At 32.5% G+C, this 25,531-nt stretch overlaps 1 protein-coding gene and 1 long non-coding RNA gene across 4 annotated transcripts; one reads left to right on the top strand and one right to left on the bottom strand.

The window, feature by feature from the left end:
* Nucleotides 1-88: 88 nt before the first annotated feature.
* LOC130825247 (uncharacterized) lies at nt 89-5,772 on the top strand. Of its 2 annotated transcripts, none has more exons than XM_057690375.1 (4): nt 89-223; nt 1,248-2,072; nt 3,678-3,827; nt 4,452-5,772. In XM_057690375.1, the coding sequence occupies exons 2-4, from the start codon at nt 1,422-1,424 to the stop codon at nt 4,737-4,739; spliced, it is 1,089 nt and encodes a 362-aa protein (XP_057546358.1). In that variant the 5' UTR covers nt 89-223; nt 1,248-1,421; the 3' UTR covers nt 4,740-5,772. The 2 variants fall into 2 exon arrangements, with proteins under 2 accessions (XP_057546358.1, XP_057546359.1); XM_057690376.1 differs by lacking the exon at nt 89-223 and adding an exon at nt 255-517.
* Nucleotides 5,773-14,518: 8,746 nt separating this feature from the next.
* LOC130825246 (uncharacterized) lies at nt 14,519-20,417 on the bottom strand. Of its 2 annotated transcripts, none has more exons than XR_009046862.1 (4): nt 17,101-17,417; nt 15,310-15,499; nt 15,149-15,215; nt 14,519-15,053 (listed from the first exon to the last, which is right to left on the bottom strand). It is a non-coding gene; the product is annotated as an uncharacterized LOC130825246 (long non-coding RNA). The 2 variants fall into 2 exon arrangements; XR_009046861.1 differs by lacking the exon at nt 17,101-17,417 and adding an exon at nt 17,619-20,417 and having other exon boundaries at nt 14,522-15,053.
* Nucleotides 20,418-25,531: the final 5,114 nt, after the last annotated feature.

The following is a 25,531-nucleotide window of genomic DNA, read 5'->3' as shown; positions in this document are numbered from 1 at the left end:
GAGGAGTATCGTTTGATTTTTATTTGTGCTTCTTTACTGCAAAGATGCTGTTGCTAATAGTTTTAGATATTTATCAAAGGCTATATTCTTATTATCATAATATGGACTTGAAATAACTTATGAATACACTTTCTTCAGGTTTTGATCTCCCTTTGGCCTACATTTCTGTACAAAAGGGATTCATATAACTGAATTTTATAGGATTTGTTTGATTGAATTTGAGGTATGTCTACACTTTAGACAAATTCATTCATTTTTTAGCATCAAACTCGTACTCGTAGAATTTGAAACTTTTGGCTTACATTTGAATTCACCATATGTGACTGGTCAAAGGTCAAAAATAGGTGTTAGCCTCATATTTTTACTCCACTATTTAACAATTTTAGAGTCCAAAATGAGATTAATGACCCATAATTGCTTTGGACCGTGATGATAAGGTAGTCATCTAATAAAGTTCTCAAGGTCAAGGATTGAAGAGCTCTTGGTGATATTCAGTCACGGGGATATATAATACGTAGTGAGATTCTATCTATATAAGTTTGAATTTTTGGTTGCTTCAAGTAGTCAATATTGGCACATCTACTATGTTAAACTTATGAATAGATATGGACACAGTCATTCCAAAATGTGTCAAGGTAAATGACTATGTGTTATTGGTTTTATGTGTATTTAATGTCTAAGTTGTTGGATAGGCTAGTTGATTCAATCCACTGGGATATCATTCTAGTTCGATGCTTGTGAAGACTTTTATACTAGGCGTTAATTCAATTCGTAGAGACATTATTGTTGATGCACGAAACGAATTATTTACTTAATGTGTAAAAGAAGAAGGAGGTTCGATTATACTCTAAATGGGGAGGATTTGTAACACCCCATTATTTATTATGCCATAATATGCATATTTTAATCAATATAAAAAGAATTAATAAAATTAAAAATGTGTTGCATTAAAAATAATTAAACGAATTTTATTTATTTACTATCTATATTTTATATGAAATACACTCATATTATTAATATTATTATTTTGCAAAGTACTTAATCGACTGGTCAACTCCTTAAGTCGCTGTTAGTAACAGCGACTTTGCTCTTTTAATTTTTTTTTTCCTCTTTTGCTGTTAGTAACAGCGATTTTATCCGAGGCTAGGCTTGGATGTACGGAAGCTTATTTTGGGAAATAAGTTTTTCCAAAGCTTATTTTGAGAATTAAGTTGTTAAATAACTTTATTTTTTTCAAATTTTCACAGGCAAACACCATAAACAGGCCTAGGCCCAATTCAACTTGACGGTTCAGCGCCAAAATGAGTCAAATATGAACCGTTGAGAATTCAAATTCGAACATAATTAAATATTTCTCTCATGTCAATTGTCATCCTTTACAATTTAGAATCAATCCCTAACTCTTAGAACCAAAAGCCGCCATGAAAACTGTGCGTGTTTCTCCGCAACCAGTGAATAAAATCAATCCCATTTCCATGGAACACAACAATCGATCCCAGTTCAGAGATGAGAGAGAAACAAATTACTTCCCTGGGTGCCGCAAAGACGCCAATTGCAATTGCAAAATGTGTTTAGAAAGCATAACAGCTACTTTAGATCTTATGCCTATGAGTGTTCAAAGAAGCTCTCTTACTAAGCTTTCGGCATGTAAACCTACAGTCGAGATAACCCCTCTCTCAATTGATCCAACTCTTCTGTCTACTCCCACATCAAAGATTCCTCCTGTCGTTGAGACTGCATCTTCAAAAACCGTTCTTCGATCCACTGCGACAACAAGGAATTTCAAAAAGGTCGAGTTAAAGAAGGGAAAAATCGGGATGAAATTGAAGGTTTTCAAGTGGGTTTTGTTGTTAGGGTTGATTATTGGATTTGAATTCGGGTTTTCTTGGGGAGTTCCTCGGGTTTTACAGCCCGAATTGTCAGGGGAGATGGTCAGAGATGTGGTTAACAATTCTTCTAGTTTTGAGAAATTGAATGTAAGGTTGATCTCAATTCGGAAAGAGTTAATTGGTTTTGTCGCTGGAAAGGTTTGTTGCTGTAATCTTGACAATTCAACCTGGAGAATCAATCAGGTGAAATTTTAATATCTTTCAACAATTCAATTCATTGTATTTCATCATTTTCCTAACTATTAATAATAATTATCCCTTCAATATCTTTGTATGAGGTTTTGTGTCAAAGTTAGGTTTAAAATTTTCATTAATTCCTCTGCTCTTCATGAATCAAGACCCATTTGGTACATTTCTCAAAAAAAATTTATTTTGACTTTACTTTACTTCATTTTTCGAGCTATAGATGTAATGAAAATTATGAATAATGATATGTTTGGAGCTGAACAATAATACCATTGCTTCTTATTTAAAGTTAAGTCGAACTTATTATCAATATCAACATATAAATTGGGGAAATATGAGAACCACACACTTAATAACTTAATAGGCCAACGAGATACTATCTCAAAATTATATGGCTATGGTAAGAAGGGTTCCAATGACATATAAAGTATACACCATCGTTAATTGGAGTAGGGTAGCAACATTATTCTTCTCGGACCTATTTTAATTTAACATTCGGCTCATATACTATGTTAAATTGAGTTGGTCTTATTGTCAATGCCAACCTATTAACGGGAAAACACATAGTGCACACACTTCATAAAATAAGGAAATACCATCTCAAAATGACATGGCTATGGGAGGAAGGGCTCCAATGACTTGTAAAATGTGCACACCATTGTTAATTCATTGATTGTGAACAAACCGTCCCAAATTCATACGGGTTTGGAAGGGAGAGCTCAAATGATTTTTAAATTGAGCACACACCTATCTTTAATTCATCAATGTGGGACAAATCATCCCAACAACATAACATAGGACTTTGTATCTCCTTTGGCTTTATATCTCTAAGGTTTGTCTAGCTAGAGATTAATAATTAAATTCTAAATGGCTCGGAAACATTAGAGACTAGTAATGCCCTTGTTTTACTGAAATAGCTATAAGCTATTAATGATGAAAATTTCAGGAAATGTAAAAAAACAAAAGCATTTGCTGAACAAATGTAACAGCTATACAAGCCATTATGATGTAAATGTTTCTCTTGGTCAACTTCTTGATACTGGAAACCTTATTTTCTTGTCAAATGGCAGTAAATATGTGGCAAAGTTTTGATCATCCTGTAGCACATTTGAAGATAGCATTTTTATGAATAATAGGAATGATTAGAGCAGGATAAGCTTGATGATAAACTTGGTTAAGCAGTTTTCTAGCTAAATAACATTAAATTTTCATTCTCATTTCAATCATTTCATACAAATAACCAAACGAGTCGTAAGTCATTTATTTGCTTCATGTAATAGCCTCCAGATCCTTCAAAAGAAAAATTTACTTATGTTATTGTTCATCATAGCCTTTCTAAGAATTTCATCTGAAATCTAGAATTGTGACCTTAGGATGGTCATATGTTTTTGGGATTTCAAGCTATGTACTGGTATCCATCTTGAGACTGAGAAATATTGACTTTTCCCTTGATTTTGATTTCAAAAGTTCTTGTAACTACTAAAATAGATTTGGTTTGTTCATGTATATTGAGAGTTTGATATTAATAATTTGGGAACAAGACTGTATCAATATATAAAATATGAAAAGCAGCATTCCTAAATGTGTTGTATATGGTCTCAGGATGGGCTGATGTTAATCTCTTACTGCATATTATACCAATCAGCAGCGGAGGAAGTAGTCATTAGAGGGTGGCCTCTGGAGACTGCAGGTCTCTTTACAGCGGAGTTTTCATCGCGATCCTTCACTCTGTTGTCTGGTAGAATCACAGAGGTTAGCACTAAATTTTCTCAGGTTAAGACATACTATATATAGATGCTCATATCCCCTGCTTTTATCAAGAGTTAGTTGAGCTAAGGTCATAGATAATTGCCTAACAAGCTCACTTGCCATCTACCATCTTTTGTCCTTCAGTAGTTAGTGAAATATCATCATCTTTCATCAACATGTTGAGCTATGAGTGCTTGACAAATGGCTGCTGGTTAGAGTTGGTTAGTTTGACCAGATGGAAGTACTGGCTTAAAAGTCAGTTTTGATAAAATTGTTATCGGGCTTGTACACCACTCGACCTGCATATAATTGACTGCACTCAAAATCAATGAGGCTTTATCCAAAACCAATTGGTAATAGGAGGAGTAGCCCATTAAACTTATATGTTAGTCAACCTCTCTCTAATTGATTAATGTGGGATGACATGTGGTTTATTTTTTTCCAACACGCTTTAGCTACATCTATTGTCAATCAGAAAAAGCCAAGAAAAAGTCATCTACACAAGTCCAACTAACTGTCCCTTAACAAACACAAGCCCAACCAGTTATGTGAAATGATCTTAAAAAGAAATTTGAATTTGCATGAGTATGAAACAAGAAGCTAATTTATGTTCCGTTCTAATGATAGTGGCCTGAAGGACAAATGAGCAGTGTGATTCGAGAGGTGAGCAGCACATGGATGATCAGAAAATGGAGTGCTTCAGTGATGCGATTTGAACCAAACACTTGGTTAATCGAGTACAGAAGAAACTGTCTGTTGGAGAATCATAATGGTTTGGTGCTTGCAGTTGAGTTCATCTTCTTTAGAATTTCAAAATTGGTGCAAATAGTGAAACGAAAGTTTTGGTATTTGTCTGAGTTGAGATACTATACTTCTTCAACTTCAAAAGCTACTGGTTTTAGTGTCCCTACTTGAATGAGTATGCAGCCTTGTACTTTTTGTACATCTCTTATCATAGGTAGATTACTCTTCAACTGTGTATACTTGAATTTGTCAAGATAGGTACTTAGGTAGAAGTATATCTATTGTATTACCAACCATCCAATTCTTTCACTTTGTTTTTGCTTATAAATTGCCATTTCTGTGAGTATTCCTCTCTCGTTCTAGGGTGTTCTAGAAGCATCTAGAACGCTCATGAAGGTTCTAAAATGTGTTAAAAACACCTAGTACATTCATGAAGTACTAGAGTATGCTAGAAAATACTAGCGTACTCAAGAAAGGGTTAAATGGTGCTAGAAGGTTGTGGCACTATTTTATAAATACTAGAACATACTAGAGTAATGTAAAATAGTGTGGTGTGTACTAGAGTGTTCTGGGCATGTCCAGAACCTTATGGGTCTTTCTACACATGTGTATAATTCAGGACAGTAGTGTAGAAGATTCTAAGGAACTCCAGGTTAGGAGCATTCCAGAATGGCCCCAAGGTCAGGGGGCTTGCCTATAAATAGGCACTTAGGTTCATATTGGCATCTAAGTTTCAACAAGTTTCAAAAGCTCTTGTAAAGCATCTAACTTTTTTGTAAAAGCATTCTCTTACTAATACAAAGCCTTTTCTCACACAAATACTCTTTTACTAAGTCTTTCCTTAGCAAGTCTAACTAAGCTCATCGACTTGCATACTTAAAGGGTCAAGTTTGAGGCTGAGCTAGTGCAATTGTTAGTCATTGATACTAGTGCCGCACGGTTTTCACTGGGTAAATAAGTAGCCTCGTGACACTTGAATAGGCATGGAATTCTTCTTATGATAAGTATTATTCATGGCTGAATTATTATATATGATTAGAATTAATAATGAAGCATTATATATAGCGTTTGATCGAAGAAGTAATTAAGAGAAATATAAAAAGTAATCAGTTAATTATTTGCTCTAAATAAATCTCACTATATGTCTTCTCTCTAACCGAAGAACTTGCAATATATAATCTTTTAAATCTATTAAACCGTTAGAGACGCGACAACCAATACAATACTATAAATATGCTTATCAAATAGTATTTAAAAAATATTTATTTTAAACAATTATAAAAGGGAAAATATAATAAAAATAGTATGTCAAAACCTATGAAATAGTCAAAATTAATATAGCAAAACCTTAAAATTAGAATTAACTTTTCCTTTTAAATAAATAATTTTCATACCATTTATTTTATTTTCTATCTAAAATTATTTATTTATAAACTTCCATCGTAAAAGTGAAAAAATAAAGTCACTCAACCCTATAAATATGCCTATCATAGCATTTCAAATATACTAAAAAATAGCTTTATTCCTTAAATCGTCTTTTATCTTTTATTTTAAACAATTATAAAAGCCTAAATTTAGTAAAAAAATAGTACATTAAAACCTATTCGGCCAACATCAAAAAGTTGTGCTATCTTTAAGACAAATTCATTGAATCATGCACATGAGAGGCAAGTCAAAATCCTGAGGGAGGTCAAAATCCTGATTGGGTTAGAGCCATACAAATAGAAGAGGAAATCGAAGCTCTGAAAAAAAATAAAACTAGGGAAATTGTAAATCTTTCTAAAGGTAAAAAGGCTATTGGCTGTAAATGGATTTACAAAGTAAAACCAAAATCTGATAGAATTTTAGAAAGGTTCAAAGCAGCAATCAAAAATATGGCATAGACTATAAAGAGACTTTTTTACTAGTGATAAAAATGTATATTAGTCATAGCAGCTAGCTCAAATTGGAAAGTTCATCAATTGGATATAAATAACGCTTTTCTAATGGGGATTTATAGTGGCACATCAAACTTTTAGATGAGTTGAAGTCCTCAGGGTATGTTCAATCAAAGAATGACTATTCCTTTTTTTAAAAGAAATAAAATGGTAAAATTACTATTATATCTGTATATGTTGATGATATCATCGTCACAAGGGATGGCATTAATGAAATTCAACCATTAAAAAAGCATTTGGATGATATCTTCACTATAAACGATCAATTTAGGTGAGTTGCACTATTTCCTTAAAATAGAAGTAAGCCATCGGGTAGATGGGATAGCATGTTGTTACTCCTTTACCTTTTAACACAAAATTATTTTCAAATGATAGAATCCTTATGGAAAATCCAACTCTTTACAGAAGCCTAGTAGGAAAATTGAAAATCTAACATATACAGTACAAAGTCTGAGTCAATTTATGCAAAATCCTATATCTTCTCATTGGAAAGCCCTTTTCCATACTCTAAACTATGTTTTTTCAACTTATGGGCAAGGCATCAAGGAGAAGACAAGCTTGCTTGTTTTACAAGCATATTCTGATTCAAATTGGGGATCTTGTATAGATACAAGGAAGTCCATTACAGGATACGTGATGATGTTAGGCAATTCTCCTATTAGTTGGAAAAGTAAAAAACAACAGACTGTGTCACGATCTAGCTCAGAAGCAGAATATAAAGTAATGGCCAGTACTGCATCTGAAGTTACATGGATACTTAGATTACTTGAAGAACTCAATATTCCAATCCAAAAACCTATTACACTCTTCTGTGACAATCAATCTGCAATATTTCATAGGAAAGAATCCTGTGTTTCATGAACGTACAAAACACATTGAAATTGATTGTCACTTTATAAAAAGTGTTTGAAGGTTTATTACGTCTTGCATAACTACCTACAAAGAAACAAATTGCGTATCTATTCTCAAAGATTCTTGTTTCTGAACATTTTAAGGAGCTCCTTAGCAAACCCCTAGTTTGAGGGGATGTTAAGATGTATACATGCTTTATGTTGAGATGTATACATTCTTCACCACCTTCTGTATTCAAAGTATATGTATTTGTAAACATTGCTTGACTTATGAAAATAATCCTTACTTAGATGAACACTGCCTATCGAACATTTAGGAAGCAGATACTAAGGCAGCCCAAGCAGCAACCAAGACAGCAACATGAATAAGCAACAGCTTCTGGTGATCCGTGCACTTTGTACTTGTGTTGGAGCATAATCCGTGCACTCTTATATCAAGGGATGAGATCTATCTTCATCTAGGGTCTTAGTTTGATGCACACGTGTTTTTTTAGCCGTAGAAAAGTTTGTTATAACGGATTGGTAAGTTGTTATAACAACCTTGGTTAACCCTTAGTTAAGTAGCTGTAGTAAGTGTTCTCTCGTATATATAGGCTTGTTCTTGCATTGTATTTCAAGATTTCAGAATCAATAACAAGAATACACTTTATTGTTGATCCAAATCTGATTTTCTAATAAGCTCTAAAAGGTTAAGCAGCTAACCTCCTATCTTACTCTGCATTTTACGTGCCGGCCAACACAGGTGTCGAGATTTTACATGCATGTCGGTCTATTAATCGACATTACCTTACTATCAGAGTCATTCAATCCATACTCATTCACACAAGTACATCACATTTTTATTACTACAAGTTGACTTTGACTTTGACTTTGACTTTGACCCAATTTAGATGGTAAATTCCTTTATTTAATAAAATTCTTAATCATAATGTTAAATTTACCTTTATGTCTTTATATGTTCATACTAAATTTTTGCACATAAAATTTTATTTATAACTTTTTTTTTTGAATAGTTTACTAAATTCACATTAATAACTTTATATTCTATTAATAGTCTGCAAATTAGTATTTTCCACAAGTAACTACTAAAATCTACTTCTCTTGAAATAAGTTCCCATAATAAAACTTTATTCCCTTCAAAAATCAAATATTATAATCATAATTCAAGTTAAAATTATATCCTTTGAATAAGTTTCCAAAATTCAACATGTTCACCAAAAATCAATATTTCAAGTTTAGAAAAACAAGTAAACTTATTAGGTTCGCAAAAATCAACATTCTAGTTGTAAAACAAATAAAATTTATACTTTCACAATAACAATATTTCTAGTCAAACTTATAATTTTCACAAAAATCAGTATTTCTAATTATAAAACAAGTAAAACTTTTATCTTTTAATATTTTCCTAAAATCGAAATTTCACACATAATTTAAAAAGGTATGTTCAATAGAAACACTTGTACATCTTTTTACATAACTCTTAGTCAAATCGGCAACTAAAGAAATATTTTGTACAAAGTAGTGATTTAATATTACTAAATTTACTTTATTATAAAATTTCATACATTTAAGAAAACACTTTAATATTTAATAATTTATAAAATTTAGCTTGTAATAATTTAAAATAGTAAATCAAACTTTATTTTAATATGATAGTATGGTTGAATGGTCTATGAGTATTTTGGGCCTTTTTCACTTAAAAACGACTTAATTTAATTAATCATAGTAAATCTTAAATTTAAATGATTAACATAACCACTTTAAAAAATAGAAACTTTACACAATAACTTTAGAAATTTATTAAAACTTTAAGGAATAACTTTAATATCAAAATAAAGTACAAAAACAATATTCTTAGTATATAACCATACTTAATAAAAAATACGTTTGTAAAATAACTTACTATCTCGTAAACTAGTTTGAAGCTAACATAAACACAATAACGAAAATTCTAACATAAAAAAATTCTTAAATATAATAAAATCCTAATGTAACACATAACTCATAAACATTCTAACACTAGTTAACATGAAATATACTTAATATCACTAAAATATAATTTTTCACCTAACTTCATCTTAAACTTGTTCAAAGATTACTATATTGATTTACTAAAAATACTTTAAGCATAAACATACTTAATATAATCTTAATCATAATCTCATTAAACGAACTTCCTACTTAAACATACTCAACATATTTCATACTTTGCATATTATAAAGTAAATATAAATGTAAAATTCCACATAATAATTAGGGTAATAAGTTATATCATACTTCCACCAAAGATTAGTATTAAGTACTAACTGAGAAAAATAAAAAAAAATAAGATTTTTCAAGTAGTGCTCCAAAATAAATACTCCAAGCTCCAAGCTCCAAATGCTAGTACTTTCAAGCTCCCAAAATAAGTATCCAACTTCAAAATTAATGATTCTCTAAGTACCCAAAGTAATCACCCTAAAATGATGATAATTTAAGCTGCATAAAGAGTGTTCTAAATTTCATCTTCGTGAATTTCTTCAATTAATAATAAAGGTATTAAGTTAGTAAAACTTTAATGAAGTGAAAATATAAGAAAGAATGTTAGAAAGATGGTATAAGTGATTTCATGGCTAAGAGGGTATTAATTATGGGTTTCAAACAATTTCTAGTTCTTAAGATTGAATAAAAAAGAGGTTTAGAAGTATGAAAGAAGGTTAACTTGTGTAAGTGATAATGTGTAAGGGAATGTGTAAGAGTTGCAGTGTGTAAGTGAGCGTGTAAGAGATTGGAGTGTAGAAGAAGGTTAGCTTGTGTAAGTAATGGCCGCGCTCTCCTTTATAGGTATGAGTTGCCGCCGTCCTTCCCTCCCTAGACTCTGACCATAATTTTTTATGAGTGGGATACACTGGGTATAATGATGATGATAACGTATAAGTGAATATACTTTAAAATAATGGGTAAGTTTGATCATGAAAATATGATAGTTTACTTAGAAAATTTTGCTTAAAACTATACTTAAAGTTAATAATAAAAATACGACTCCTTTTAGGTATAAAATAATTAAATCAAAGCTATAAGGTTAAAATAATAAGTAGTAATGTTAGTTTAAGGAAGGAAAGTTAAAACGTAACGTTTTACAAAACCGTAAATATAATAATAAAATTTTACTTTTCATACTAAAATAATAAAATAATATTTTTAGTGCTTATAAAAAAAATTTAAAACAAAATAATATTTTAAAGTTTAATATTTGGAAGAAATTACAAAATTGGAAAAAGGTTTAGAAATTAAAGATGGTTTGAAATGAATAACTAAAGGATTTGGAATTTGAATTGAAAATTCGGAATAATTCATCAGTGATAAATTTGATTAGTGTTGATGCTATGATGGTACAGTTATGAATATTAACCAAATGAACTTACTTAAGTATTAAGATTACCGAATTGTATAAGTGGTAATAATGTACTTCTGGTATACAGTAAAAGTATTGAATAGTAAAAGAATATAGTAAAAATGGTGTCGATTAATTGTAAATTCGAAAAACAGACAAACATGAAATAACAAAAAAATTAACATTATCAAAATTTCCCAATTGGTATGAAGAAAAGAATGCATCAATATAATACATGATACTTATTACTTTATATAAAAAGGACTATATTTAGCACACAAATATCTCGAGATATCATATTGGCGTGTTATTGAAACAGCCCAAACCAGCGTAACAATATAATAATATTGTCTATAAAACATAGCGGAAGACTTATAGAAGTCTGGGCTGAATCCGACCTGTGGCTCGATAGCTACAGCAACCAATATCAGAGTATTTAAAAACTTTACATAACTGTAATACAGTTACTTACAACCCAGTTATAAACTAAGTTAATACATTATAAAATATCTAAATTTTTTTAAAATTTTTACAACACATGGTTTGTCAAAATATCATTATAAGTTAACTTTTTGAAAACGATATCCTCGCTATCGCAACACATGACACATAAATGAGCAACACATCCATCCGCACTAAAGTTGGCAACCTGAAACTGGATCTATCACCCGTAAGAGATAGGCCCTATCAAAAACTGTCAACAATTGAATTGTTGAGTAATCCAACAAACTATTACATTTGTGTACAAGTCATTAACAAACATCTCCAATCAAATTCCTTGTTCACTTGGTAACCATTTATAAACATTATTTTATCCAAATCAATACTCTTTTAAACGACCGTTTGGTATCGACATAAATACGGCTATGAACCTTTAGTTCATAACGAATCAAAACACGGCTATAACTTTACAAGTTAATAGCGTAAATCGAAATGCGACTATTACTTTACAAGTCAATAGCGAAACAATACGGCAAATGACAAATATGATATCATTTGCGAAACAAACAAAACTTTATGTACCAAATGTATTTATTCAAAACTCATGTTAAATCAATAATTTAACAGCACTTAAAACGTGGGAATATATGGACCGTCAGGAAGTAGGCTTGATCTAAATCCTGAGAACACGGGTGATCGTCATCACCGAAAATACGGTTCTTGCAAGAATGAAACGGGATTGGGGGCTCGAGACCGATCCGAATTACCTATTATCAAGCTATAGGATTTCACAATAATCCGGATATAAGTATCCTTTGCCAATTCCCAAAAACGGACATTTTTCAATGTCGAACATTTCAATATAAAACAAAACAATAATTCAATTGATTTTCTTTGAAATCAACAATCATACCTTATTTTCATAATACAATATTTCAAGACTCGTATTTTATAAGTTAGTAACATACAAAACATGCTTTTGTAATCTCTTTAAATAAATACAATATTTAAAAGCTCATATATAAAAACATATGAACATTCAAAACATAATTTAATCAAGGACCAGGAGCAAGGTCAAACAAGGTCAAAATCTAAATTTTCGAACACCAATAAACATACGATTTTGTTCAAATATCAGTAGCAGTAATACCACACCTTATAAAATATAACTTAAACTTTGAAATACTTAAATTAAATTTAAAAGATAAGATAGTAGTTTGCTTGTAGGTTACCTTTCTATGGCATGAATAACAATCAATAATTAAAATACCAATCAATACATCATCAACCATCAACATGTAAAAACTTGAGTTACTATCAATGGAGTTTACCCAATTTTAAATCCCAAATACCCAACTTATATCATATCCACCTAATACCAACTAATCAAATACCCAATCGATACTTATGTTCCCAAATTTGATACTAAAACCAATTACCCATACTAATCAAATAAGAACCCATAACTCAACTATATCAATCAATAAAACTCAATCGGATGATAAATAATAACCCTAAACACTTGGAGTACTCAATTTGAACCCCAACTTTAATTATAAACAAGCAAATCCAAAATGTTATTTTCGGATTTTCAGGACACCCTGTTAGTATTTTGGGCGTAACTCTCTCATTTTGGGGCGATTCAAGTGCCCACGCGACCGTGACTCGGAGCTCTACAAATCATATGCAGAAAACAGAACCCAGAAATGGCTAGAAGAGGCTCTAAATCAGCCAAGAACAGTGAGGACAGAATCTGATTTTTTTTTAAGAACTCTAAATGAACTTTGCTCTTAAAGTTTGAAGATGAATCAAAACTCCAAATTGCAACCACTAATCAAATACTACCACATGAATTAGAACTCAAAGAGAACCCAAATGAATCCAACATCAACACTAGAATTAATTACCCAATTGATGTAGAAATTAAACCCAAATAATCATCACTAATCAACATTAAACAAGAAACCAATTACCAATTGAACTCATATACTCCAATTACACTCAAGCTGATGCTTAAATTTGAACTAAAGACCCAAATTAAACCATGAATACTAAACTACTACCAAAATTCAACAATCATTGTTTATACTTAAAAACGTAAAACTACTTTAAAACATTCAATTTATACTTAAATAAGATAGTTTGTGGATTACCTCAATCGCCATTGAAGGACCTTTCAACTTTCAATCTTGAACTTCAATTTGAGTCACAAAATCCCCAATTTAAACTCAATAGTGATCAACATGCATAACTTTAACATTCAAATAAGTAACATAAATCAATCTTAAATCATACTATTAAATATAGTAAAGATTAAAATTCAAATAAAACTTTTAATTAGAATTGCCCCAAATCACCATATCCTACAAGATCAACATATACTCCCATCCAACAAAACACGTCATCATCCAAGTAACCAAAATTCCAAGCTCGTTATCATAATCACACTTAATTCATCTATGGCAATCTCATATTCAAATTCATATTCATATTTCTCATTTCAAGTTAAATCCCGATAGCAAAATATACTAAGTTATAATAACTAATTCATAATCCTTATTTTATCTTTGATTTGCAATTACCATATACCTTTTAGTTAATTTTGACAAACGACTTATGTACATCCATTCATAACAAACCAATTCAATCGACACTAAGCTTGCAATTGCTTCAAGTCCAAAATGATGCTTTGCAACATAATCAACACCATTAGTATTTCCATACCACCTTCCATCAATTACTCATGATAAGATTAAACCAAATTAATACACAAACAACACACAACCCATAATTTCTAATCACATTTTAAACCCTAAATCATAAATATGTTTAGTTCATCAATTTCTAATCGACCGTGGCTGCTAAAGTGAAGGAGGGGCGGCTTCACAAGGAGAAGAGGAAGAAAGAGGGTAGAAGGAAGGGGTGCCATGGGGTTTTTTTTTTTTTGAGTGTGAGGGAGGGGTGTGTCGGTTAGAAGGGGGAAGAATGGGTTTATTTTTAGCTTTGACCCATTAAATTCCATTAAAATCGTCTCGTCGTAAGACCGTCTTATATAAGACATGCTGTAAGGGTATAATAGGCAATTTATGAAATAAGTAATTGGTCGTATGAATAAGGATTACATTTAGGAATTTATTTTTCAATACTTTATTTATCTTCATTTTTATAAAGATAAGATAGTAATCAATTAATAAAATATAATCAAAATACACTTTTATCGAAGTATTCTTTATATAAATTTTATACATTAAATAAAATATACCTCTTTCTTAAAAATGTTAACAAATGAAATACTTGAATCAATATTATCAAAACAATAATATTATTACTCGAATTAACTTACTTAATAACCACAATTAGCTTAATAAGCTTATAATTAAGCTTTATTAAATATAGTCCATTTTATTTATTCCTAACATTCAAAAGTAACAAGTGTTATTCAGCAAAGCATCATGTGAAGTCGAGTGATGGAAATGATGGAATAGATAGCAAGATGTATTTTCGACTATAAAGATTAAAAACAAAATCCTAATATCAATATGATATTAACCTATAACACCCTACCTATAACAATTTAATGGATCTTACCCAAATGATTCCATGAAAAAAATGGAAAAATCCCTTAAACCTATCACTAGAAATCCTAAGTTTATTGTGGCACTCACACTCTTAATTTCCAATTGATTTGATCAATTTGATCAATTTGATCTTCCTTTTCTATACAAAAGATATACATCAGCCTTTTGTAGGCTTTGGAACAAGAGGAAAGAGAAATGAATAGCTCTTCACAGAAGCTTCGACATATCTGCTCGACCGAGTCGAGCGAATAAAATGAGGTCAAGCGGCTAGTTGAGCGAGAGATTAGAAGATATCATAATGGAACCTGAAATGAGTTTCAACATGATCAGAAGGTAACTTAATCACTACTTTTAGTCGAATATCGTATGAGCGAAGTACTCAGAGAATGATCCAACTCACCATCGTTTTGACCAAATGCATTTTTACGGCCCTCACATCTGCAATTAATGGAGCATCCAACACCAGCCTTGAACAAGAAAACATATTCTTTATGAGATAATTGTCGATATATAAATCTAAATATATGTGTAAAGAGAAGTACAAAACCTGATAGCACTCACAATATTTTTTCACACAACTCGATATTTTGCAGTTGGATCCTCGCTGACTTTTTGAAGCTAGAGTTTCGTTACGAGATTCAATCTTCTTACGAGTTGCAAGAATAATATCTTATTAATTGGTCTGTTAAAACAATCTTGATAGCAACATGACTCAGTACAGTAATCACCAGCAGCAAAGCAATCACAGTAGCTGCATCCAAAAAGTAATTTGTACTTAAATATGATGAATAAGCAAAAGTCTAAGCAAGCTGTAATCAATGTTCACATCAAAATCTTGCACAATTTCAAGCATATATGCATGTCAAAATTCTTGGATTTCTGTATAACAATAATTATTGTATCAATAAGTAGAAACCATCAGCAATTTGTACAATAACATAGGTCTCAATTATTGCCTCAAAAGTCTTGGAGAAACAAGGCATGTAGAGTAGCATGCAAAAAGATACATAAATGAAATCTTAAAAAAACTATCTTCCAAGAAAAATATAGAAAAAAATAATTTAAGTAGTTATACTTAATTAAAACATAAAAAAAACAACACTAAGTGAATAAAATTCATAAATGAGATTAAAAAAAAAAGAGAAAGAGATTAAATTTATAATTGATATAAGAAAACGAAACGAGAGATAAAAACCATGACCATTCATAAAATATAGAAAATTATCTGATAAAAAATTATTGAAAATTCAAATGAAGGACTGAAAGTTTAGCAAAATAAAATTGACAAAAATAACAAAGAACACAGTTCTGTTGTGTAAGTGTGCAAGTGCAACCAGTGTAAAAAGACTTCGCAACTCTGCATTTGGACTGATCACAGAAAAAACATGTAGAGTAAAGGGCAAGTAGTATAAAGTATGCAGTATGTGACACCATATCTTAAGAGGAGTCGTATTTAACACAAACTAAGATTTTATTCAAACATATAAACTTCAGAAACATAGAAGAGGGTTCCAATCATTATAATTTATATCTGATAGTTCAATAACAATCCATGGTTCATGTTTGTATATAAACACATCATAATTTGCATGAAATAACATCCCAAAACCCATAAACCCTATCTTAATTATCATACATGTATTATCAAAAGCAAAAAGAATAATGCATTGAATTAAATTATAAAACAACAATGTAAAAAAAATGACATCTTGAAGGCATTGAGGGGTCTGAGTGGCTTTGTATGGTAGGAGTGATAACTCGAACCCCAATGCAATATTATGAATTTGAAAATATAAATAAATACTGTAGTGAAGATTATAATAAAAAATTTATTAATTGTCCATGATAATAACTATCCAATTGCTCCTCAATCTCTCTTTCTTTACTCCCCAAAATTCAAAATCTATTTGCAGTTCTTGATTGAATCTATAAAACCCAAAAATTAGTATTTTTCAATTATAATTTTTAGTTAGGAAATCCAAGCAATCCACACCTGAAACCGCTATTAAAGATAAGCGATCGAGCCGATGTGGAATCGTATACAGTCACGAAGAAAAAAGGTACAAAATTTGTTATTTTTAATGAAATAATTTTAATAATCATAAAAAATTGAACTAAAAGACAATAAAACAACAATGAAATGAAAGACAATCTCATTCAATCATAGGAATTTAAAAACAAAAATAGGAACCCAGAAAATAAAAATGATTATGCATAAAACAAGCACACTCACAATAAGAACATCAGACAAAAATGAATCATCAACAATACAACACTCAAGTTGATTTTCTGGAACTTAATTAAAAAGACCCTTAAAAAGTTAATTAAAATTGAGAAGAAATGATGATGAACCTGCAATTCAGACAGAGTTCGTTGGATCTCATTCTTCTTAAGAGTATTCATGGTTGAATTATTATTATTATCAGATTCAATAAAAGTATAGCATTTAATTTGTGGGGGATAGAAGTGATGGAAGAGGTAATTAATTAAGAAAGAATATAAAAAGTAATCAGTTATTTGCTCTCAATAATATGATTTTCTAACAATATATCTATCACTAATACTATTAATTTAAGATTTTTATAAACAAAAGATACAAATAAGCCTTATTAGTATCGTTTGTATAAACAAAAAAGAATAAATAAACGTTATTTGTACCATTTGTTTTACAAATAAATACCCTATTTGTATCTTTTATTTAATTAAATGATTAAATGATACAAATAAGGTTAATTAATATCTTTTGTTAGAATAAAGGATACAAATAGTTTCATTTGTATTTTTTATTTCATCAAAATATACAAACAATAAGTTACAAATGAAACTTTTTCTACTAGTGAACAATAATTCAATCGTTTGAAAAGGGTCACCTGCAACCACAAAGAAAGACTGATTCGGACGTTGATTTTCCGAAAGTGTCTCTGATGCATAAGTTAAACCTGGCCAAGATAATAAAAATTAGACAGAGTATTTTTGTAGAGAAGAATTGCGTAACACTTAACATGTCGATTAGAGGAGCTATTTCAATGATCTCCTGCACCGTTTTTGGGGTTTATCTGATGGAAGGTGAGAGTAAGTGGGTAGTTTTTAAGTGAATAGGCAGTTTTCTTAGTGGTAGAGATAGGTGGGAATGGTCGAAAGAAGTGGATAGTTAGGGTTTTCATCTAATAGATATTGGGTAGTTTGAATTTTACCTTGACCTTAGACTAGGAGTACATTTGTAATTTCACAATAAAAATATTTTTAGTCCCTAACAATTTATAATTTTTGAAAATAAACTCTTTGCTTTTTTTTATTTCATTTACATTTATACACTCTAATACTCTTTAAATATCATCCACACAATTTGATTTCTCTTTATTTATAACAAATATTTAGTTTTTCCTTAAAAACAACTTATAGACAATCAATTGAACCCCGTAGGGGCCGAAAGTACATCCTGCATTCTATTCCATCATTTCCTTCACTTAGTCCTACACGATGATTTGCTGAATAACATCTTTTTACTTTTGATTATGTTATGTTCTACGAACTTTGACATTTATATATGCTTGAAGTAGAGCAAGAAGAAGAGCGATTATAGATTACTTAAGCTTTTGTTTATTCGTCATATTAAGTAAAAATCTAATTCTGGATGCAAATACTGTGATTGCTTCGCTGCCGGTGTTAGATGTACTTAGCAATGTTGCTGTCAAGATTGTTTTAACAAGCCAATTAATAAAGATATTGTTCTCGCAACTTGTAAGGAGATTGAATTCCGTAACCCAAAAGCATTTACTCTCAAAGTGTTCAGAACCACATATTCAGCGCAAGCAATTGGGATAAGGAAAGAAAGAAAAATTCGCAATATTTTATTTCATACTTTTACTAGGTAACTTAGTCATGTTTATGACTTAAAATGTTAAATATTAGCTGGTAGATTCAACCCAAACTCTAGCTTTAGAACATCACAAGCGAGGATGCAACTGCAGGAAATCAAATTGTTTGAAAAAATATTGTGAATGTTATTAGATTTTGCAATTTTCCTTACGTATATTTAAATTGATATCGAAAATTATCTCATTGGAGAATATTACAATATCAATCTATATCTATATATACGTAAGAAGAAGTGCAAAACCTGAAAACATTCACAATATTTTTCCAGTCTTTGATTTCGTGTAGTTGTATCCTCGCTCGTAATGTGCTATAGCTAGAGTTTGGGTTAAATCTTCCAGCTAATGTATAACATCACAAGTTTAAACAGAGCTAAGTTACCTAACTAAAAGTATAAATAGAACATTGCAAACTTTTTTCTCTCTCTCCTTCCCCCAACTTCATGAGTTGAATTTGTGGTTCTGATCACTTTGGGAGTAAATGCTTGTGGGTTACAAGATTCAATCTACTTACGAGTTGCGTGACAGTATCTTCATAAATTGGCTTGTTAAAACAATCTTGGCCAGAACATGGCTCAGCACAATAAACACCAGCAACGAAGCAATCACACTAGCTGCATCCAAGAAAAAAAATTTGTACTTAAATATGACGAATGAGCAAAAGCCTAAGAAAGCTGTAACCAATCTTCACATCAAAATCTTGCTTTGTTTCAAGCGTATATGCATGTCAAAGTTTTTACATTTATGTATAATAAAAACCCTGAAAAGAAAAATTGAATCATAGGCATGCAAAATGATTAAAGTATAAAACAAAATGATTAAGAAAAATTGAATCATAGGCATGCAAAATTGAATCCGGAAATTAAAAAGAACCCTAAAAAACTTAATTAAAATTGAGAAAAACTGAGCAATGATGAAAGTATGATGAGAAATAAACCAGCAATTCAGATAGGGTTGTTTCAATCTAAATCTTATTAGGTGTATCCAAGGTTGAATTACATTCAAAAAAGTATGTCATTTGTCGTGTCTAAATAGTAGGAATATTTGCTCTGAATCTCAAATGTCTTTGTAACTGAATAATGTCAGGTAAGAGAGAAGCGGGAACAGGACCATTTCTAAGTCGTTGGCTAGTTACGAATTTGCCAAGGCCAAAGCTGAGCCAAATATATCGAATCTAAGCCATTGGCTAGTTAGGCATTTAATAATTGAAAAAATAAGTTCTTAAAAAAATTTACAAAATAAGCTTCGGGAAATTTCAATTCCCAAAATAAATGTCTATGTACGCGAGCCTAAAGTCAGGGTAACAACGAACAAAAAAAAGACAGTCATAATTTTTAAAATGACAAGAAAAAAATAAATGGTGTGTTTTGAACAAATAACATGCATTGCTCTTTTATTTTTTGCGATATTCTACACGGTAAGCACAAACTAGTACAAAAGGTTAGTGTTAGCAAATTTTTAAAAAAAATTCACAAAATAGCATTGTACTTTTGGAATTCAAATTGCCGTACCATTATGTACATAAAAACGTTTGATTTTCTGTTATCTTGGGAAATTTCATTTTTGCCCGTTCATCCATTTTTTCCATCTTCATCCATTCCTCTATCTTCTTTCATCCATCTTCTTCTACTCCTCTCTCCATCTTGATTTGTGTTTTTTAGTTTATCCTAAAGCATTTTTCTAGCAAATTACGTTACGGTGGGTTGTTGGGACTTGTTGTAATTTTGTATGTTGTAGTAGTTTTGCTAATTTCTTTGTTTTTTTTTGTGTTATTATCTGCTTTAGATTGACCAAAAGCATTTGTGGCTCAATGGATAGAGCATCTGCATGTGGAGCAGAAGATTCGGGGTTCGACCCTTACTAGGCGCAGGTATCAATTGGGGGGTTTCTTGACTGCGCGCATCTCTCTTTAACCTTGCCTTGTGCGGGATACTGGGAGTGTCCTTTACTTTACCTTTTATCTGCCTTGGATTGGACTAAACAATGATTGATATGATCTGAGCGATGCAAATTTCTCAGGCTATCATTGTTTGAAAACCGATAGACCAACACTTTTGGCAATGGTGGTGATTAGGCCTAGAAGTTAGTGTAAAATTTTGAGTGGGATGCTGCTGGGTATTGTGGAGATAAAAGAAATTGGAAGATGGTATTCGAGAGATATGAAGACAGACTGGAATAAGGTGCGACCAATGATACAGCAGAGGATAGAGATGGGGCTAGAGGATATCCAATAAGAGCCTTGATTCCTATTGCAAAGGAAGTTCTTCTAGCAACTCTCATCCATGGAGTTTCTACACTCCTCAAGGCATTACCTGTTGTCACTTGCAAGTAAACTTTGATTTTAATTTTCAACTATTGATTTGATTGCCTCTCGATTTTATTTTTTTTTCATTTTTTTGCTACTTTCCAGCTTTTATTTATTTATTGTAAATTTGGAGAATCTAAATGTTTGAAATGGGCAATTAGAAGTACTAATCAAAATCCACAGTGATATTGAAGTTGTTGAAAATGGAATTTCATGGGTCATTTATGACTTCTCAATCACTTAGTTGAATCGGGAATATGGAGACATTCGATCGCTTTCTTGTATAAGTTACACCTCATGGAGCAAAATAGAATATATTGTTAAGGAAGAAAGAGAAGTTTGTAGTAGAAATAAGTTTCAAATGGACATATGATTATTGGCAATTATTAGCAAGCAAAATAGAATCTATTTATCTCTAAGAAGAAGAATGGAGGAGGAAGAAGACATGGGTAAAATGATAATTTCTCAACTTAACGGAAAATAAATGTTTTTTCCCTCATAATACCTGTAGTTAATTGTTCAACAGTTGAGTGCTATTTTATGGAAAAACTTTTAAGAATTGCTACCACTAACCTTTTGCAATAGTCGGTGCCTACCATATAGAATATCCCTTAATTATTTTTTTAGCAGATGTTATTCTTAAGGTTTAGGTTCTTCCCTCCCTGAATTGTCAGAAATTTCTGTTACCTACGGCATCAAACCAAACAAAAAAGGAATAAATAATGCCAAACATATAGAAAATAATCAATGTGGAGTAGTAAAGCTCACAACAACAACAACAACCACCTAGTCAGCAAACTACAAAGTAAGAATTTCTTCGTGGATGCTTGTATATTTAGTACTGCTTTTTGGATAGAACATAGGCAGAAAAAAACATAGGCAGCAAACAACAAAGTAATAAGCTCACAACATCAGCAACAAACTTATTACAAAACATGTTTGATTTTATGATATTGGAATTATTAAGTCTTTCTTTGATTCTAATTTCATGTTTGATTTTATGATATTCTCTCAATTGATCATAGTCCATGTTATTACAAAATAATGCAATTAATGGCGAATTAGGAAGAAAAACACAGAAAAACTAATAGCTAATACTAGTCCATTGTTATCACAGCAACCACAGCTGATATATATTGGTTTCAGTTTTGGACAACTACTAACTAAGAAAGTTTCTCAGGTTACCTTGGTCACTTGCTGCTCTTACCTACATAGAATAAAACCATACCAAACGCCCCCTAAATCTTTTCATTTTGCCAATATCAAAAATGGGAATCTAAAGTCTCTTTATAAAGAAGAGCACATTTTTCAAAACTTAGAAAGACTTTGAATATCTGTACAGCTATACAAGACTACAAGGTGCACCTTAACGTTAGATACTTAGATCAACTTACACAGAACAATAACCAAAAGCCAACATTTACAGAGAGTCTTCGACAAAGCAGAGTATATTATCAATGTGCAATAAGGTCATAATCAAGCGTGTTCCACTCTTGGGAAAGAAAAACGTGGCACAAAATTGCGTGCACACACACATTTGACAGGAATATGATGCAGATGATATTGCATAACAGAAATAGTATCACAGAAAAAAGAGCAAGTTGCTAGCTTGCTAGAAACCACTCTCCACACACGCCTTCAACCACACCAAGGAAACATATGAACTACTTTTTAAAGCATACTCCCTTTGTCCCTGAGAGATTGTAACAGCATGATATTGCACACATACTAAGAAATTGATGGGGACAATTAAATTTGAGCACAAGCGTTACGAAAACACTTCATTAAAAAGCTTTCAAAATTGAACATAATGGACTGATCTAGCGACACACAAAAGCCCCTCGTTTTACTTTGTCACAAGCTATATTTGGTTCTTCTGGGTTACTTTCTGGTCACAAGCAAATGGAATATAGCTCAGTCAAATAATAAGGTGCACCCACATAATCAAGAATACCATAGATCCTGGCCCCTCGCTGATTCAACATATTGGATCTTTAAGGTAGGTACTAAGGTTCTTCACTTAACAATTTTCTGGCCTCTTGATTTACCCACATACTTAAGAACTAACATCTCTCCTAAACTGCTCTACTTCACTCTATAATGTCTCCACTTCAGCATAACAACTCCAAAGTACACAAAGCACACAGAATTTAGGCAAGCGTTATGTGTATAGAATAAAAAACAACAATTAATCTTAATAGCTCGCTTTTTCAGACCCTTGAAATATAATAGTTGGTATTTTCACTAATTTTCAATGAAGCAGCTATCTCAATTTCATCCCCATGGCACCGCTGAACAGAAGTGAGATTATGTTACTAATGCAATAATAGTTCGGTGTTAGGGAAAATGATAAAGTTTTTCACACACCCTAACCTAGTATACAAATTATAAAGAGACCTACTAGAGTAGAAAGAATAAGGAAACCCAAAAGCAATAAACCAATAATTGCTACCCCTTCAGGACTTTTTTTCCCCTGCCCCTTCAGGATATTAATAACAAGCAGAACCCATTTTGAGAAGAAAAAGGAAATAGTAATTCTTTCAGAGGAAAATATAGAGGTCATAAAGGGACATCAGAAGTTGGCTGTGCTAAAGAGTTATTTTCAACTTTCTGCTTATGCAGACAAATATTATAACCAAGGAGGAGCTGGAGCCGTTGTTCAGCGTGAAAGAGCTGTTTGAAGAATGATTTTTCATTTTTATAAGTTATTAGTTTGGTGGACTACGGTTCTCTTATACCCATATTCTGATACATTTTCTAGGCTACGGCCTGTTTTGTAACAATTTCTTTTTTAATGCATATTCTTGTTCATAATCTATGCTTTATCGATAACTGATTTGAAAATTTCATTGTCGCATAAGATTGCCTTACACTCGGTAGTCCGACTTACTTGCCCCCTAAGTATCTCGTTGAAGGAAAAATTACGAAACGTGTAGTGCCGACAATGAGGTATCCGACTTACAATGTCCGAATAGGAAAACAAAGAAATATGCCACAAAGAGATCTTAACATCTGAGTGTTTGAACTAAATATAGAATTTCTTCAAGTGGTCTGAATTCCACGACCTAGGTAAGGGTTTGCCGTTGCCTTCTAGCTCGACCGGGAGAACGACTTCAGTGCCGAATACCAGAGAGAATGGTGTATGACCAGTGGTTTCCTTGACTGTGGTCCGACTGGCCCACAGCATGCTGGGTAGCTCTTCTAACCAATTACCACGGCTCCCTTCCAGCTTTTTCTTGATGTCGTTGAGTATTGACTTGTTTTCAGACTCCACCTGCCCATTCGTCTAGGGGCGAACTACAGACGTAAACCTGATCTGTATGTTAAAACAGCTATAGTATTCTCTGGTCGCGGCGCTGTTAAATTGCCGACCATTATCGACAATTATGACTTGTGGGATGCCATACCGGGTGATGATGTTCCTCCATATAAACCGGCATATCCGTTTGCTTGTGATAGTGCTAAGGGCCTCAGCTTCAATGTACTTCGTGAAATAGTCTATGGCCACCAGTACAAATCTTCACTTCCCGCTGGCTGGAGGGAAGGGACCCAGAAGGTCGACTTTCAACCGGTCGAAGGGGAGAACGACATGAATTGGAGAGAGGTAGTTGGTGGGCCAGCGAGGCACTTCTTCATAGAACTGACACTTTTCACAAGTCTTAACTAACTTTTCAGTGTCGGCCTTGAGACTAGGCCAACAGTACCCGCTTCTCAAAGTCTTCCCAATTAGGGTCTGTATCCCTTGATGTGTGCCACACGCCCCTTCGTGTATCTTGCACATAATGTAGTTTCCTTCGGTCGGGGTTACGCACTTGAGGTGGGGGTAAGTGTAAGACTTCATATACAGCGCCCCGTCATACCATTCAAACCATTTCGCCTTTTTCGCGATGATCGGCCTTAGCTCAGGGTCCTTTGGTAGCTGTCCGTCTCTCAAAAACACTATGTAGGGATCCATCCAAGAGTCAATTCGATTTACTCCTTCTATAAAGGCGTTGATGCTCGGACTTGGTAGTACTTCCTAAACTATACTCCGTGGCTCGTCATTTATGGCCGAACTTGCAACATCAACAGGGCATCGACTCGTGCATTCTCGGATCTAGGAATGTGAAGAATTACCACCGAGTCAAATTTTTCCATTGCTTCATTTACCATGGCAAGGTACATCTTCATGCTGTCATCCTTCGCCTCATAATCGCCATTCACATGCCCTGCGATAAGCTGCGAGTCCGTATGTGCAACAACCTTTTTTGCACCAGATGCGAGGCATATTCCTAATCGGCCAGTTGAGTGGCCCAATCTGCGACACAGGCCGACTGATTTTTGCTTTCCAACAGCTTTCTCATAGGCTGAGAGGTTCGCACAACTAGGGATGCAGGCGGGGCGGGTCTAATAGGAGACCCGCCCCATCCCCGCCCCATCGGGGCGGGGATGGGTCCCGGTTTGATGGGTCATGGGGCGGGTACGGGTATAAAATTCATACCCACCGCGGGGATGGGGATGGGGATGGGTTTTAGGTGATATTAAGTGATGATTAGACGGGGATTTGAAAATAAATATGTGACACAGATGGGTATTAAGCGGGGATTTGACGGGTGGTGGGGCG

Source organism: Amaranthus tricolor, chromosome 10 (assembly GCF_026212465.1).
Source record: "Amaranthus tricolor cultivar Red isolate AtriRed21 chromosome 10, ASM2621246v1, whole genome shotgun sequence".
Taxonomy (NCBI): Eukaryota; Viridiplantae; Streptophyta; class Magnoliopsida; order Caryophyllales; family Amaranthaceae; genus Amaranthus; species Amaranthus tricolor.
Note: the sequence above shows the minus strand (reverse complement) of the source record. Positions and strands in the feature narration are given on the sequence as shown.